The sequence below is a fragment of the Mirounga leonina genome, unplaced genomic scaffold (assembly GCF_011800145.1).
Source record: "Mirounga leonina isolate KUSES-001 unplaced genomic scaffold, KU_Mleo_1.0 Mir_174, whole genome shotgun sequence".
In the NCBI taxonomy this organism is placed as follows: domain Eukaryota; kingdom Metazoa; phylum Chordata; class Mammalia; order Carnivora; family Phocidae; genus Mirounga; species Mirounga leonina.
Genome location: NW_023270451.1, coordinates 62757099 through 62773559, shown reverse-complemented (window position 1 = coordinate 62773559; position 16461 = coordinate 62757099). Strand labels below are relative to the sequence as shown.

At 36.5% G+C, this 16461-nt stretch overlaps 1 protein-coding gene across 11 annotated transcripts in view; it reads left to right on the top strand.

Moving 5' to 3' along the window:
* Positions 1-16461, top strand: part of CADPS2 (calcium dependent secretion activator 2) — a 516958-nt gene that overhangs the window by 348003 nt on the left and 152494 nt on the right. For all 11 annotated transcript variants that reach the window (XR_004682085.1, XM_035021019.1, XM_035021016.1 and 8 more), the window contains 2 exons: positions 11957-12065; positions 13085-13285. Coding sequence is in view for 10 of the 11 variants with exons in the window: in XM_035021019.1 (XP_034876910.1) it covers positions 11957-12065; positions 13085-13285 (310 nt within the window). In the remaining variant the exon portion in view is untranslated. The remainder of the gene's footprint in view (positions 1-11956; positions 12066-13084; positions 13286-16461) is intronic.

Below are 16461 nucleotides of genomic sequence, written 5' to 3'. Positions count from 1 at the left end.
GACTAGCAGACAACTGATAAAAGTATATAGATACATGACAAAACCTGAAGGATAATTATTAAACATAAAAAAGTTAAATTTTATTGTAAATGCCCATCTTCATGAGCTGGTAGCTTCCCTTCCCAAATTTCCTGTAAATGAGTAATTTTTTCTAAAATGAGAAAGGGTTTCAGATTGATTCCTTGTTTATAGCATTATTTAGATATGTAAGTATGGAGAAGCCTGGCTCACCTAAGTACGTAGATGGAAACAGTTTTGTCAAGCATCACTCATTTTCTCAACTGGTGTGTGTGTGTGTAAGTTCCTAAGTTAGATGCCCCAAACACATAGTGATCTAGCATAAAAACAATTTTTAAAAATATTTTTAGTATTCTATCATCTTTTTTTTTAAGATTTTATTTATTTATCTGACAGAGAGAGAGACAGCGAGAACAGGAACATAAGCAGGGGGAGTGGGAGAGGGAGAAGCAGGTCTCCCGCTGAGCAGGGAGCCCGATGCAGGGCTTGATCCCAGGACCCTGGGATCATGACCTGAGCCGAAGGCAGACGCTTAACGACTGAGCCACCCAGGCACCCCAGTATTCTATCATCTTATAATTAAATTAGTTCCTTCTGTAATTCTGCCAAAAGCAAAAAATGTAAAAACCATCTAATATTCAAATACCTTGTTTTGCCTCTGAATGTAGAGAACCATCCTGTTGCAACTGGAAGAATTCCTATCCAAACCTCACTACATAAATGCCTGCTAGAAAATGAAAGTTGGGTTAGAGAAAGCTGTTCGTTTCTACTTTCTCTCCAGCTTGAGATTGAGGAGGTAAATCCTGTCAGTTCTCTAGTGGGAGATGAAGGGTAATCAATGAGAATTTCCTGTCATTCGGCAAAAATCAGACCTGGAAAGATCACTCATGGTTCGAGGATAAGAGGCAAGGGGGGGGGGGGGGGGGGGCGGGGCTGGAGAACTATGAAGGGATTCTATAATATTAAAACTGATTTTGCTTAATTTATAAGAAACATGGACTCTATTGAAAAGCTTGTGAAAATGAGAGTTGGCTGAGATTAATAGAAGAGATCTGACAGAAATAAGGCAGTAAAACAAAAAACAAATTGATGTCCACGTTTTAGGCAATAATGTACAGAATGAACACTACACAGAATGAAGTCAGTAACAGAAGACAAGAGAAGCTCTAAGTCTGAAAACTCTACCCACAGTGGCAGATATTAAAGAAATACCCAGTATGAAAAAAAAAAAATCTGCTTATCTAAGTGAGAAGAGAACACAGATAAAACAGAGTAGCAATAAAAGTAACAGTGAAAGTAAACAATAAAAGGAACATTTTCTGATATTTAAAAGAAATTAGTCTGCAGATAAACGGACTTCCACATTTCAGGAAATTTAGTGAGAAGATATCTTCAAACATTTCATATAAAATATGTTTTTCTATTAAAAATATGTGTGTTGAGGTGTGTGGATGGCTCATTTGGTTAAGCGTTTGCCTTTGGGCTCAGGTCCTGATCCTGGGGATCCTGGGATGGAGCCCTGCATTGGGCTTCCTGCTCAGCGGGGAGTCTGCTGCTCCCTTTCCCTCCACCCTCCCCCTGCTTATGCTCTCCGTCTCCAGTAAAATCTTTGAAAAAAATGTGTGTTGCCTCCTACATCTTAACACTCAACTACAGAAGTCAGTGGAGTTAGATCTACAGAGAATTGTTTGGAAATTGTGTGACTTGAGAATTTAGTATACATCTGTGATCTGTAAGTCACCTCCCTGAAAATGTTTAAAGCAGAACTCCTGGTATTTGAGATGAATGAGTATAGTTTCTCAGAAATATGAAACTTAAAATATAAAAGAAAGAGTAATGATAATAGAGCTAAATCTCTATTACTGTTATAAAATATCTTGAGCCAAATATAGACATGAAAAATGATTCCTGAACAAGTTATGAAGTATGAAGTAGTTTTTTTTAAGATAGATTTATTTATTTTAGAGAGCGGTGGGGGGTAGGTGGCAGAGGGAGAGGGAGAGAGAAAATCCCAAGCAGATTCCCCACTGAGCACAGAGCCTGATGCAGGGCTCAGTCTCAGGACCCTGATCATGAGCTGAGCCGAAATCAAGTCAGATGCTCAACCAACTGAGCCACCCAGACATCCCATGAAGTAATTATAACAAAATGTGAAAGCTGATTTCCAGATTTCTGTCAAAGTTAATGAATGGAGTGATAAAAACAGGCTGTATTCCTTAAGTTACGTAAGAAACAGTCAAAAATGATTTTGTTTTTTAATAGAGAAAATATGGGGTTAGCTCTGTCCTTGAAAGTTTTAAAGTAACTAGTATAGAATAAAAATGGGATACTGAGAAAACTTTAGTAAACCTAAAACATTTTTGAACACTATATCATAAACTAATGTACTATATGGTGGCTAACTGAACATAATAAAAAAAAAAAATTTAAAACCCTAAAACAGAAGACAGCTATGTGTGTGTGTGTGTGTGTGTGTATATATATATATATATATATATATATATTCATTCTTACTATACATGTATTAAATATACGTATTAGGAGTCCGATTCTCAGAGTAGGATTAAACAACAAATCCATATGTATGGTGATTTTAAGAGCTACACCACAAACAGCAAGAATATCGAGAGAAAGTAGCATGAGAATATTCAGACCAAGGAAAATTTAAGAGCCGTATTAAACACCTCAAAGGATGATAATTTTATATGCATTGAAAATATAACCAGCGGGGCTCCCGGGTGGTTCAGTCATTAAGCATCTGCCTTCGGCTCAGATCACGATCCCAGGGTCCTGGGATCGAGCCCCGCATCGGGCTCCCTGCTCCACCAGAAGCCTGCTTCTCCCTCTCCCACTCCCCCTGCTTGTGTTCCCTCTCTCGCTGTCTCTCTCTCTCTGTTAAATAAATAAAATCTTTTTTTAAAAAAAGGAATTACTGTAAAACAAATGGTGATTTATTGAATATGTATCTGAGAGAAGAAAATAAAGGGATAATGCCTCAAATTCCTTGCTATTCAATTCACTTTCCTTTCTCTCCCATACCTATAGTAGTCTTAATAGTCTTTGATTATAGTTTCTTACAGATAACTATGTATTTTATAGCTATCTTAAATAATAACTTTGCCAGAAAATGAGAAGTAATTGGCTTATTTGGGAAAGCAGTATAAGTTTCAGAATGTGAATTATAAAATAATATGGTATATTAGAAGGAATTCCTAACGAGATTTGAGGAGACTTGTATTTCTAGACTGAAGATGACTATTTCCTCCTAGGTGACCTTGGGAAAGTCAGTTTCCTCATCTATGAACTCTGGAGTTGAGATCATCATCTCAAGGGCCCAGAACCCTGATCCCTCAATAGCACTATGTTCTAGAGAATAATCTTATGTTTTCTTTTCATTGAAGCTTAGCTCTGGGTTTAACTGTTTATGATTTAGTGAGACTTGAGTCCTCTAGATATCATAGTCTCCAGTTTCCAAATGTATTCTCTTAAGATCCTCTCCACACAAAATCTATAATTCTATCAAATGTAACAATATTTCATTCGTTAATTTTTATTGATTAAATACCTTGTAGAATGTTAAGACAGTACTATCAGAAAGTAAACCTATAGTGTGGAATCTAATCGATCTATACTATTACATAATATGTATCTTACATATATATATAAGAATGAAATTATACAAATTATTAAGTTCCATTACAATTCCAAAGCTGCTTATTATTTTTCCAGGTCAGTTTTCAGTTTGCACTACTTTCTAATATTTTGGCTTTACCTTTCTTTCCAAGTAAAAACAGAAAATACAGCAAGATCCCCCTTACGTGAATCAGATGTTTTTGAGAAAGTAGGAATTTCTTTTTAAAATAATCACTCCCTAATCACTTGTTTCCCAATTATTTTTTGATTTATTATATCATTTTGTTTTTTCCTGAATTCTCTTAGCATTTTAATGGGTTTCTTATGACTGTGATCACATCATAGCTACCAGGATACCTGAAAAGTAAGAATGTGGTTCCTCTATGTCTGAAATCTGGGTCCATCACAAAATGGATGCTTAAGACAGACTAGTAGATAAAGGAATGAATTTAGCCTCATGTTTATTGTTTCCTGAACATTTTAATTGGAGTGTTTGATATTTAAAAAAAAATCAAATATTACTTGTAAGTGGAGGAAGATTCGTTAAAGAGTACAAGTTGGGTAATTTGGACTGCTAGACTCTTAGTATTTTTTTTTTAAAACAAGGCTTAGTATGTGATCTGTACTATCAAATCGATTTTCGAATGTGGCTGAATATTTTATTGAATTGAAAAAGTTTAACTTCATGGAGAAATTAAAAGGCAGGGACTGTATGCCAGACAGTGTGGGAGCTGGTGACTCAGAAACAAAGAACACACACTAGTAAATGCAGCTAGAAACTGTGTGAAGGGGACAAGTTTGTAAGGGTCCTGGAAGGAGGAGTAGGGTTTACTAGATTAGGAAATATAAATCATGCGATTTTAAAGGTGAAGGTGATATACTCCTGCTTGGGAGTTCAGGTGGAAAAATGAATAAAAGTGGGCGAGTCTTGTTGGAGAGCCTGTCTGGAGTACCAAACGCAGTGGTAGCTATAAATTCGAACTAATATTTGCGGGAGATTTTTGCAAGCCGTGCAGGGAAGACAGACCTTTCTGTGTGAGTCATCTGTCTCCCAGCAGATTCCAGATTCTTCGTGTGGTGATGTGTCAGAAGACTTTCTTTCAGCCAGTTTTTTAAGATTCTTCCAAATGAAAGAACGGAAAGGAAACTTATGAATTATTGGCTCAATAAATTTTCTATCTTGTTAATAATTGGTCACAAAAGTATTCCTTGGTACTCGTCTCCTGAAGTCTAATAATTGTATTTTAACTCTAAGACAAATCTGAACATATTTTGGTTTCATATACTAACCCCATCATAGATTTTTTTTTTCCTGGAATGTAGTGAACTGTGTCGATAATGTATAGTGTTTTTCCTCATACATAGGAAAGTTAGACCCGTTATTCAGAAGCTCCATAAAAAAAGAAGAAAATTGAAGGATTAGCCAAAGGATTCAAATTGGTGGTCTTGGCTAGCCCTAAGGTAATGCTAAGAATTCTTTTGTGGAAAACACCTAGAAATGCTGGGTAAGATATAACAGCTGTATTGCCTAGCTGTATTGCAAGAAGGAAAACCACACGCACCAAATAGTGAAGGCTTGTGCATTGATCTTGTAGCCGTATTGGGGCTGGTTTATGGGGACAAGGTGTTGATGTTGGTGTGTAGGGATTTTATTGTTCACTTAGAGAAAGAAAACATACCCTGAGGCATTCTCAAAGTGGGAATTTGGATAAGAGATCTTCTCTTAAAGAACTTAAAAGAGCTCGATCCCCGTGAAATGTGGACTAGAAGAAAAACTGCCCCCAGGCTAGTAAATTTATATTGGCCTTAGGCTCTGAATATGGAGTAAAAATGACTCCTGAGAATTTGTAACTATTAACCTATACTCAGAGAATGTTGAAGTTCTAATTTATTTTATACAAATATAAGGGAAATGCCCAAGTGAAGAAATTAACATAAACAGTACTTCTGGATTGATGATGTATCTGAGGCATCTGACATTTAAAAAAAAAAAAAATTGTTTTTGGAAATATGAACCTTTAACATAGGTTTTATAAAATATCCCCAGATGAACTGGTGCTGGATATGAGCTCATCATTAAAAATTACAAAACAATAAATTAATTATTTATACACCCAAGAATTTCAGTAATAATTGTCATCTATATAAACTATAAAATAATTGCATTTACAGTGATGAAATTTATAAACTGATTCAAAAGTACAAGAAAAGAACAAAACAAAGAACATAATACTATGAAAAATGAACAAGCAGATTTGGAATGGGGCTATGTAGAGCTACTAGTAAAAATTTAAAACAGTCATTGAAATTACACCCTTTTTGGACAGGTGAGACAGTAGTTTAGACACATCTAAAGAGAAAATTAGTGATGTAATTAATGATAGAATATTATAATCTTAAGAAATTACTACCCAGCATAGAGAAATGAAGAAGCATAAAATATGCAAAGAGCTAAAAGATAGGAAAGAATCTAAAGTTCCAAGATACTTCTGATAGAATTTAAAGAAAGAATAAAGGGAAAATGAGGTAGAGTCAACATTTGGAAAGATAATGACCAAGATTCTAAAATTGATAAAAGTCATGAATTCTCAGATACAAGAAATACTACAATTATCAATCAGGGTAAACGTTAAAACTCCCCAGAATTTCACAGTAAAACTACAGGATAACAGGGGTGCCTCATTGCCTTAGTCGGTAGAGCATGTGATTCTTGATCTCAGGGTTGTAAGTTTGAGCCGCACATTGGGGGTAGAGTTTACTTATTTTTTTTTAATTAAAAATTAAAACACAGGCTAACAGATAAAGAGAACATTTAAGAGAAATCAGAGAGAAAAAGCAAATTAACTACAAAGAGACCACAATTGGACTTTATCAAACTTTTCAACATGGATATATAAGCTTTCTGGCAATGGAATAATATCTTCAAAGTGCTGAAGGATTACTAGCCTAGCATACTATATAACCACCTAAACAGTCATTCATAAGGGAGAATTAAAGACTTATTTTAAAATAAACACTGACTCTAAAAGATTTTACTAAAGAAGGAAATTGAACTCAATGAGGGAGTGTGATTCAAGAAACAGTAGTGGCCAAAAAATGGGTAAAGACAAGGGCTGCTATAAATATTGACTGTTATCAGATAACATATTTTAGTATAAGGCATATATGTGTAAGATTATGTGTCTTCAAAAAAATATAAAGCAACATTCGAGGGAATTGTATGAAGAAGTCACAGGTAGATAGCATGGGCAGGAAATTTTAACATACCTCTCAATAACTGACACATCGGAAGAAATACCAGAAAACCGTGTAGTATATTTTTCTACACAATTAGTAAATTTGATATAATGGATATAATCACTGAACAATAATTGCAAAAGATGCATTCTTTTTAAGCATTCTTTTAACAATTGGCTGTGCCCTAGGCAATAGAGCAGGTCTCAAAAAAGACCAAAATTCTGAATCATTCTGGTCACAGTGGAATTACTTTAAAACTCAGTAATAAAAGTGTAACTGCAGATCCAAATTTAAAAGCACACTTGTAAATAACTCATGTAGAAAAGAACAAATGAATATGAGAAATAGAACTGAACTAATGAAAATGCTATATATAACTTGTGAGATGAAGCGAAGGTAAATTTAGAATAAACCGAAATATACATGCATTTAGGTTTGTTGAATTATAAATGAATAACAACTGAAAATGGCTAAGCTAAGTAGATGAATTAAAATATTCATGAAAGAATAAAGTTAACTACCCCCCAAAAGAAGGGAGAAATAATAAAGCTCACAGAAATTAAGGAATAGAAAACATAAAGTAACAAAATGCAAAGATATTCTTTGCAAGCACTCAAAAAAGGAAATAAACTTTTAGCAAAACTGATTGTGGAAAAAGAATTTGAATGACTGATACATTAGAAAATGAGCAAACTTGTTTAATAAAGAAACCCACAGAAAAAGAAATCCCAAGTGTAAAAAAACATGAGGAAATGCTCAGCTCTATTAGTAATGAAAATTGTAAATTCAGGTACTAGTGAGATACCACTTCCCATTCATCAAAATTGGTAAAATATAAAAAGACTCAAAATACCAAGTTCGGCAAAGATGGGTAGTATCAGGAGCTCTCATGTACCACTGGTGTATGTATGAATTGGAAAGTAGTTTTGAAATATCTAGTGAGGTTGAAGATACACACGCCCTACAACCTAGCAGTTCCGCTCCCTGTTGTAGCCCTTCAAATAGCTCTCACACATGTGTGCAAGAATGACCGTTGGGCATTATTTTTAATGGCAACAAGTGTAAGAAACTGAAGGCCATCACTAGAACATTGGGTAAGGTGTGATAATTCAGTTCGAAGTGTATGTATCAAGATGGTTAAATATGTTGAACTTTGGGGAGGGGGAGTTGCAGAAGAAATGTGTCTGATTCATTCATACAAAGTTTTAAAGTGTGTGAAGAAATACCTTATCAATTTACTTACATGGTAATTGTGATTTATAATAAATATATATTTGGTCTTCATCCCCATTCTAACACAGAACCCTTGTACTTTCCTAAAGAGTGCTAAAGGTGTCTTTTGTTATGTTACTGGTGACTTGTAGAACCCACCTAAGGATGGGCAGCTGCTTGCCTAGAGGACCAACAGTGTGATTAGAGAGTTGGAACTTTCACTCTCACCTACCCCTCACCCTCCCAGACGTAGGGGAGGGGAGAGGGGCTGGACACTGAATAAATCGCTAATGGCCAGAGATTTAATCAGTCATGCCACTGTAATGAAGCCTCTATAAAAACCTAAAAGAAGGGGATTGGGAGAGTTTCCAGGCTGGTGAACAGTTGATTTAGGGAGGAGGTTGTGGGAACTCCTACTAATCTGTAGCCCGTCAGAAATACAGGTAATAATTTGGACTAGCATCTGAAGTACAAGGAAAGGGTAGATAGGAACCTCCAATCTATAGATTATACAGCCTGGGGTTATGACTGGCATCTGAAAAGGGGGTTAGGTTGAGGCAGTCTTGTAGGACTGAACCCTTAACCTGTGGAATTCTAATTCTGTGTGCTCTCTTGGTATAGAGTTAGAATTGAGTGTATTGTGGGACACCCAGCTGGTGTCCAGAGCATTGTTTGTTATTGGTGTGGAAGCCACCCTGCCTACATACCCAACAGGTTGGAATTGGGTCTAGGAACCTAAAATATTATATGTAATAAAACTTTTAAAACATGCATGGAAATAATAAGCACAAAGTTCAGCATGGTGATTACCTCTGTGGAGAGAGAAAAGAAAATGTGTTTGAGTAGATAAAACTAAACAAAAAATTCTGAAGTATATATATACAAGAAGTTATGATTCGGGGACACCTGGGTGGCTTCTGCCTTCAACTCAGGTCATGATTCCAGGGTCCTGGGATCGAGTCCCACATCGGGCTCCTGGCTCAGCGGGGCACCTGCTTCTCCCTCTGACCCTCTCCCCTCTCATGCTGTTTCTCTCTCTCTCTCTCTCTCAAATAAATAAATAAAATCTTAAAAAAAAAAAAAGTTATGATTCAGGGGCACCTGGGTGGTTCAATTGGTTAAAAGCCACTCTTGGTTTCAGCTCAGGTCATGATCTCAGAGTCATGAGATGGAGCCCTGTGTCAGGCTCCACACTCTGTGTAGAGTTTGCTTAAGTTTCTCTTTCCCTCTGCCCCTCCTCTGCACACATGCGCTCTCTCGCTCTCTCTCACTTGCTCTCTCAAATCTTTAAAAAATAGACATGTTAGTATATTATTGTACTTTTGTTCATGCTTGAAATATTTTATATTAAGATAACACTACATTAAATCACTTTATGTAAGAATAGTGGAACTTGAGACTAAGTTATTGCCCTTAAGTAAGAGAATGAGCTTCTTTTTAGAACGAATAATGGAAGTATAATGTCATCATTCACCACCCACCACCACACCTCTCCCAATCACTCCAAATCCCCCACAATCATACCTTTTTACACAAGGAAACTGAAGCCGCCTTTGGTAACAAATCACTGTAGGAGCCACTACCAGGTTTCATCTGTAAGCCTTGAGCATAGGCAGGTGAAAAAGTACATTCATCAACAGTCTATGAGGGCAAGAAAAGGAGAACTTCAGAGTACAAGAACCACAGGTGTTTTCAGGTTATTTGCCTCACGATTCCCAAAGGTTTTACGGGGTTTTTTTGTTTTTTGTTTTTCAAAATAAGTAGCTGTACTCTTTTTCTCCTCATTAAAATATAACTCAGGGGCACCTGGCTGGCTCAGTTGGTAGAGCATGTGACTCTTGATGTCAGGAGTTGTGAGCTTGAGCCCCATATTCAGTGTAGAGATTACTTAAAATTTTTTTAAACATAATTCATATTTTTTTAAAAACTCTAAATAAAATCACCCACAATTGCACCTTCTAATAATTACTATAGATATCTTAGTCTGTATCTTACTCATATGTATATATAGTGTTTACCCAAAAGAGCACATTTTTGTTTTTCACCTACTTTTTATGTTATGATGTTATCTTAGAAATAGTTCCATGTCTGGGAAAAAAAAAATCTGTCATGTGTTTTGATGGCTGAATAGCATTCTACTGTGTGGTCATGCCATAATGTATTTAACCAAACCACTGCTGGTTTTTCCAGTTTTTGCTTATATTCAATACTGTGATGAACACACTACACATGCATCTTTGAATACTCGTTTATTTGGAATAAGTTCTTAGAAGGAGATTTGCTGGCTCAAAGGGATTGCGTAATACATAGTAAGGTTTACAGAATATAAGTTTCCAGTGGGCTGGAGCCTCAGGCAGGAGTTGATGCTGCAGTCCTAAAGCAGAATCGCCTCGTCTCTCAGTAACCTCAGTTGCTGCTCTTATCTGTCCCTCCATATCGATAGATACTAGTGCTTTGTCAAGTATATATATTTTGCATACATCTTCTCTTAGTTTGTGGCTTTGCCTTTTTACTTTCTTCGTGGTATCCTTTAATGAGGAGAATTTCTTAATTTTAACGTAGTCCATGTAATTTTTTCTTTCATAATTAGCTCGCTTTTGAGTCCTCTTTAATCTTTGTCTATTAAAAGCTCTTTTTATGTTTTCTTAGTTTCATCTGTATTTAAAAGTGGAAAGGGGGCATAATTCACATTACCCGAAACTTTTCCATGGATCCTGTGTTGTAAGATATTTTGCAATTTAGGTATTAATCTACCAAACATTCTTATCTCCTGCTGGGAACAGCACCTCCTGTCTCTATTTTGGGGGAACTTCTCAGAGCCCACCTGTTGTAGCATGTGACATTCTTGGCCACAGATGTAAGCTCTTGACCCAAATTGGGCTAATGTTACTTTTACCCCTTAGCCACGGTGATTGGTGCAAATACGGCCTCATGACTCAGGGTGGGACAGCCAGGGAGGTGACTGAGAGCTGTTTGCAACTGTGGTTCTAGGTCAACCAGACTGCCCCACAAGAAAATGAAGCCAGTTTCGAAAGAGAAGTAGAATGGAGAGACAGCGGATCTTGGCAGTGTTAAGTCACTGGCTGCCTAAAACTCACTTACCCTGGACCTTCCTGTGGGTTTGGTTACAGTAAATTCTCAACATTTATTAAAATCTTTTTTTCTTTTGCTTTAGTTAAAGGTTAAAATAAGCATGCTTTAAAATGTAGTTCCATGGGGCTCCTGGGTGGCTCAGTTGGTTAAGTGTTGGACTCTTAATTTCGGCTCGGGTCAGGATCTTGGAGTCGTGAGATCCAGCCCCACGTGGGCTCTGCACTGAGCCTGGAGCCTACATAAGATTCTCTCTGTCCCTCTGCCCCCACTACCTTGCCCTCTCCCACACAAGCACACACTCTCCCTCTCTCTCTCTAAAAAAAATAAAATAATATGTAATTCCATGATCGTATAAGTTTGAGAATGTTCCTGTTGTCTTACCCTTAGAGATTCACAAAGTATGTTAGCCTATTAAAGGTCATAAGAAAACATGCTGTAGAAGAAGCCTGTTTATCTTTAGTTAACCCAGTAATTCTCAAACTTATTTTTGATGTGAATGCTTTTTTATGGTGCTTCTATTAATATCTCATAGAATCTTGGCCAGCAGATTGTTGGTTTGGGAAATGCTGGATCATAGGCATGGAAGGCCTAACTGCAAGCTGACAGATGAAAGGTGCTTTAATCCCTGAGCTAGGTTTTGAAAAATGCTGACATTTAATAATTTATGAGCAAAGCATGTTATCTTTAAAATTTGGCAAAGAGTCTTCTGATAAAAAATAAAAGAAATTTAATGCAAGCAATCTGCAAACCTTTTCTTGTACAGGTTAGCCAATACACATTTGCTATGTGCAGTTATAGAGAAAAAAAGTCTGAACCACAAGAACTAATGCAACTGGAAGGATACACTGTGGATTACACAGACCCCCACCCAGGTAATTCTAAATTGTATCGCTTTCTCTGCCATTCATGTATTGATGAAATTCTCATAAATATCCTGTCTCTGTTCTAGGTTTCAAACTCCATTGAATGAATAGAGGGCATATTTCATTTATGTACCTAGACAAGACTTCATGAGATTCAAAGTATATCTTTCTGAGGGCTACTTAGCTTTAGCCATAACTCCTCATTTCTGTTATCTTTAAGACAACGATACAATATGTGAAAGTTACTGTAATAGAAAAATTATATGAGAAATATCAGCAATGCTTATATGAACTTCTTACTGGAAAGCCAAAAGGTAAAAGAGACAGAAATAGGGAAGGAAGCAGCAGATGAATTTTTGTATATTCTACCAATTTTTTTCCCCATATCACATTCTTAAATTCTCTCCCTACTTCCATATTAATACTACGTATGTACTAGATGCTTGGTATCTAACATTGGTGAGGGAATGAATTAATATGTGGAGGTTAATGAAATTAATAAAGCAATACTAAGAAATATGTAGATTTAATACAGAGATTAGGAATTTAATATGGAGAGATTAAAAGTAGGAATCTGTGATCCCATTCACTAATTGGTCACAGAAAAATGCAAAATAGCTTCTTTGTCAAAGAATTTTGCAAAGGATAAAATACCATACAGATACAAGTATTGTTTTTGCCCTACCTGTGTTTCTTTTCTGCTAAAATCACCATATATTTCTCCTGCATGTAGAATGAGAAATGTGCCAAAAGATAAGACTTTCTTCTCTGGCCTGAGTTTGCAGACTGTGCTATATATTTCTATGGAGTAGGTTTTTATGGCTTGCAGAATGTTACTGTGTCATGAACTGTTCGTTTCCTTAAGCTGTTTTTAATTTTTAAAGTTATATGGAAGTTTAAACCTTTCTCCTGTTAACAGCATTGAGCTACCAATGTCAAACTGATTCTCTTCCATGTGACTGTTTAGCGCATGAGCTTGAAATCTGCCAATTATGTAAGTTTTTAATGACGTCTTTCTTCCTCCACAGGTCTTCAGGGTGGTCATATGTTCTTTAATGCAGTTAAAGAAGGAGACACTGTGATATTTGCCAGTGATGATGAACAGGATAGAATATTATGGGTTCAGGCCATGTATAGGGCCACAGGTCAGTCATATAAACCCATTCCTGCGATTCAAACCCAGAAACTGAATCCTAAAGGTGGGACTCTCCATGCAGATGCTCAGCTTTGTAAGTTTTGTTGAAAAATAATTGGATTATCAATTAATAACCTTAATAAGATATAAAATTGAGACACATTTGTTCAGTATCATAGTTTACATCATTAATGAATTCCTAATTGAATAAAAATCATTTGTATTAGTAGCCATAGAATCAACTCTCTAATTTTTTCACACAGATCTGGAATAAATGTTGCGTGGGTTTTCAGTCCTGAATTTGCCAAGCATTAGGGTATATCTGGGAATCTGCAGAACATATAAGAAAACACTAAAACTTCTCCAATAAAATTTATTTAAACTTACTGTTTTACCTTACATGTTCTATAAAAATGGGAAAAGTATTACAAAATCAAATAAGCATTGATAGGACTCCAGAACACCAAAATGATGAACCATCACTTCCTAGGGTTGTTCTTAATAGTCCAGAAGGATAATAGGGCTATTTTCTGTTGTAGATTGATAAAAAAGAGCAAGTCATCAAGCCAACTTTATCTAAATACCTTAGTATTCATGTCATCCTTTGTATGCTAATTTAAATCATTTAAAAAAATTTATTTTTCACTTGAATCTATAAGTGATTAATAACAAATGATTTACTAGTTATAGAAATATTTTCAAACACAGCTTTAATAATCATTAAACCAAATATTCTAACTTGTTACACTCCTTTGCAAAGCTTCTTTGGTCTCATCTGTAATGTCAGTTTTTCTATGACTTTAAATTCAATTTTTGACTTTTCAGTTAAAAGGTTCTACTATTAAGGTTCTTCTCCAGGGGAGTAACATCTTGACATGCATTATTTTGGTCTTGTATTTTTCTCGTATCAAATAACTTCTCTCTTTTCACTATCACGTCTGGGCATCTTCATGGCACATTAAGCCAAAAATTAAAGATGGAATATGAGCTCAAGTCCAGCTACCTTTGTGTTTCAGGGTTAGAAGTATACCTCTTTAAACTTACCACAGTCCAGGGGCGCCTGGGTGGCTCAGTTGGTTAAGCGACTGCCTTCGGCTCAGGTCATGATCCTGGAGTCCCGGGATCGAGTCCCGCATCGGGCTCCCTGCTCAGCGGGGAGTCTGCTTCCCCCTCTGCCCTCTTCCCTCTCATGCTCTGTGTCTCTCATTCTCTCTCTCAAATAAATAAATAAATAAATAAATAAATAAAAATAAAAATAAACTTACCACAGTCCATCTTCATAGCACTTCATCAATAGTATATGCAGCTTAAAATAGTATACTTCCATTTCTCCCCTTCTAGCCTCTAGACTATTCTTGTCCTACATTTTACTTCTTCACATATTATAAATCCCACAATACCTTGCTATTATAATTATTGCCTTAACAGTCAATTACCTTTTAGGGAAATTTAAATAGTATGAGAAAATATTTGTTATATACTTACCCAAGTAGTTACCAGTTCCAGTGTTCTCCGTTGTCTTGTAGAAATCTCTTACTTCTTGGGGCGCCTGGGTGGCTCAGTTGGTTAAGTGTCTGCCTTCGGCTCACGTCATGATCCCAGGGTCCTGGGATTGAGCCCCGTATCAGGCTCCCTGCTGGGCGGGGACCCTGCTTCTCCATCTCCTTCTGCCTGCTGCTTCCCACTTGTGCTCACTCTCTTGCTCGCTATCTCTCTCTCTCTCTCTCTCTCTGTCAAATCTTTAAAAAAATATATTTCTTGAAAGACTTCTTGTGACTTAAGTGCAAGTCTGGTGGTGATTCTTTTAACTTTCTTACATATGAAAAAGTAATTTACCTTCATTTTGAAAGAAAATTTCTTTCAGTACTTTAAAGATTTTGCCTCATACTCTAACACCTTGTTTTATAATGAGAAATGTGTTCATTTTTGCCTGTTTCTGTGTACATAATGTCTTTTTTCCCTCTAGCTGCTTTAAAGATTTTCTCTTTAACACTGGTGTTGAGCAGTTAGTTTATAATGTGCCTTGATGTAGTTTTCTTCATGAAAATGTCCTATAGTTTTATTCTAAGACACAGTTAAGTCACTTGGAAACAGTTCAATCTTTTCAGGTTTTACTCTTAAGTTTTGTTAGGTGGAACTAAATAGTGTCTAGTCTTGGATTAATTTTCCCCATTTCGGGACCACGATTCTTCTTAAAGACTCTAAGTGATGACCCATGAATTTTGAGGTTTCCTACTGACTGTTGAGAACAAGTACTATTGCAGGCTCTGTGTGAGTTTTCGGCACTGCCCCCTCTCATCCTTTAGGATGATTTCTTCTCTGGCCAGAGGTGGTCTCCTCACATGTGTGAAGCAATCAGTATTCAACTGAATATGGAAAGAGGAAGGGGTAGGAAACCGTATTCTTGCAGGCAGACTCTAGCCATTTTGACCTTCCTGAATTGTCAGGTCCATCTTCTCAACTTGGGGAGCACGCTAGTGCTTTGTGGGTTCTTGTTCCCTGTGCCTCAGCTTTGAAAGTTTTTCCGGGTCTTAACTTGATCCTCAGCTCACCACATTTGTTTCCTGTTTCTCAGGAATCACTCTCCTGGGTCGTCTGATGTCCAATGTTTTGAGAACTATTTCTTTAATGTATTTTTTTCTGAATTTTTAGTTGTTTCAGGTAGGAGGTAAATCTGTTCTCCATGACTGCATCCTGACAAGAAACAGAATGATTGTTTTTTTGCAAGTTAGAGTAAGATTTCTCAACCTCGGCACTAACATTTTGGGCCAGATAATGCTTTGTTTCAAGGGTTGCCAGGAGGGCTGTCCTGTGAATTATAGGATGCTTAGCTTCATCCTTGGCTTCCACTCACTAGATTCCAGTAGCAAACCATACCCCTCCCCACACCTGATAACTGAAAATATCTTCAGACATTGCCAAATGTTGGGGGGGGGGGCAGAGTTAAAGATGGGCTAGAAACACCCTCATTTGAGAACCACTTGAACATTATTTTTGTGAAAAGGTCTCCTCACTTGTGTTTCAGTATTTTTTTTCATATCCTAAGTGCAAGAAATACCCAACCCCTGGCCTAGAACATTAAGGCCATGACTATGCAATATAGAATTAATGAATATAAGATCTAGTAATCAGTTGATTCAAATAACCATGTACTCTCTTTCTCACAAAACCTTTCTACGATCAGATATCAGCCTATTGTCAAAGCAGTGTTGATTAGGCTAAGTGGGATGGAGTTTTCTAGCCCCTTGATTCACTTGTTCCAAAAAATCC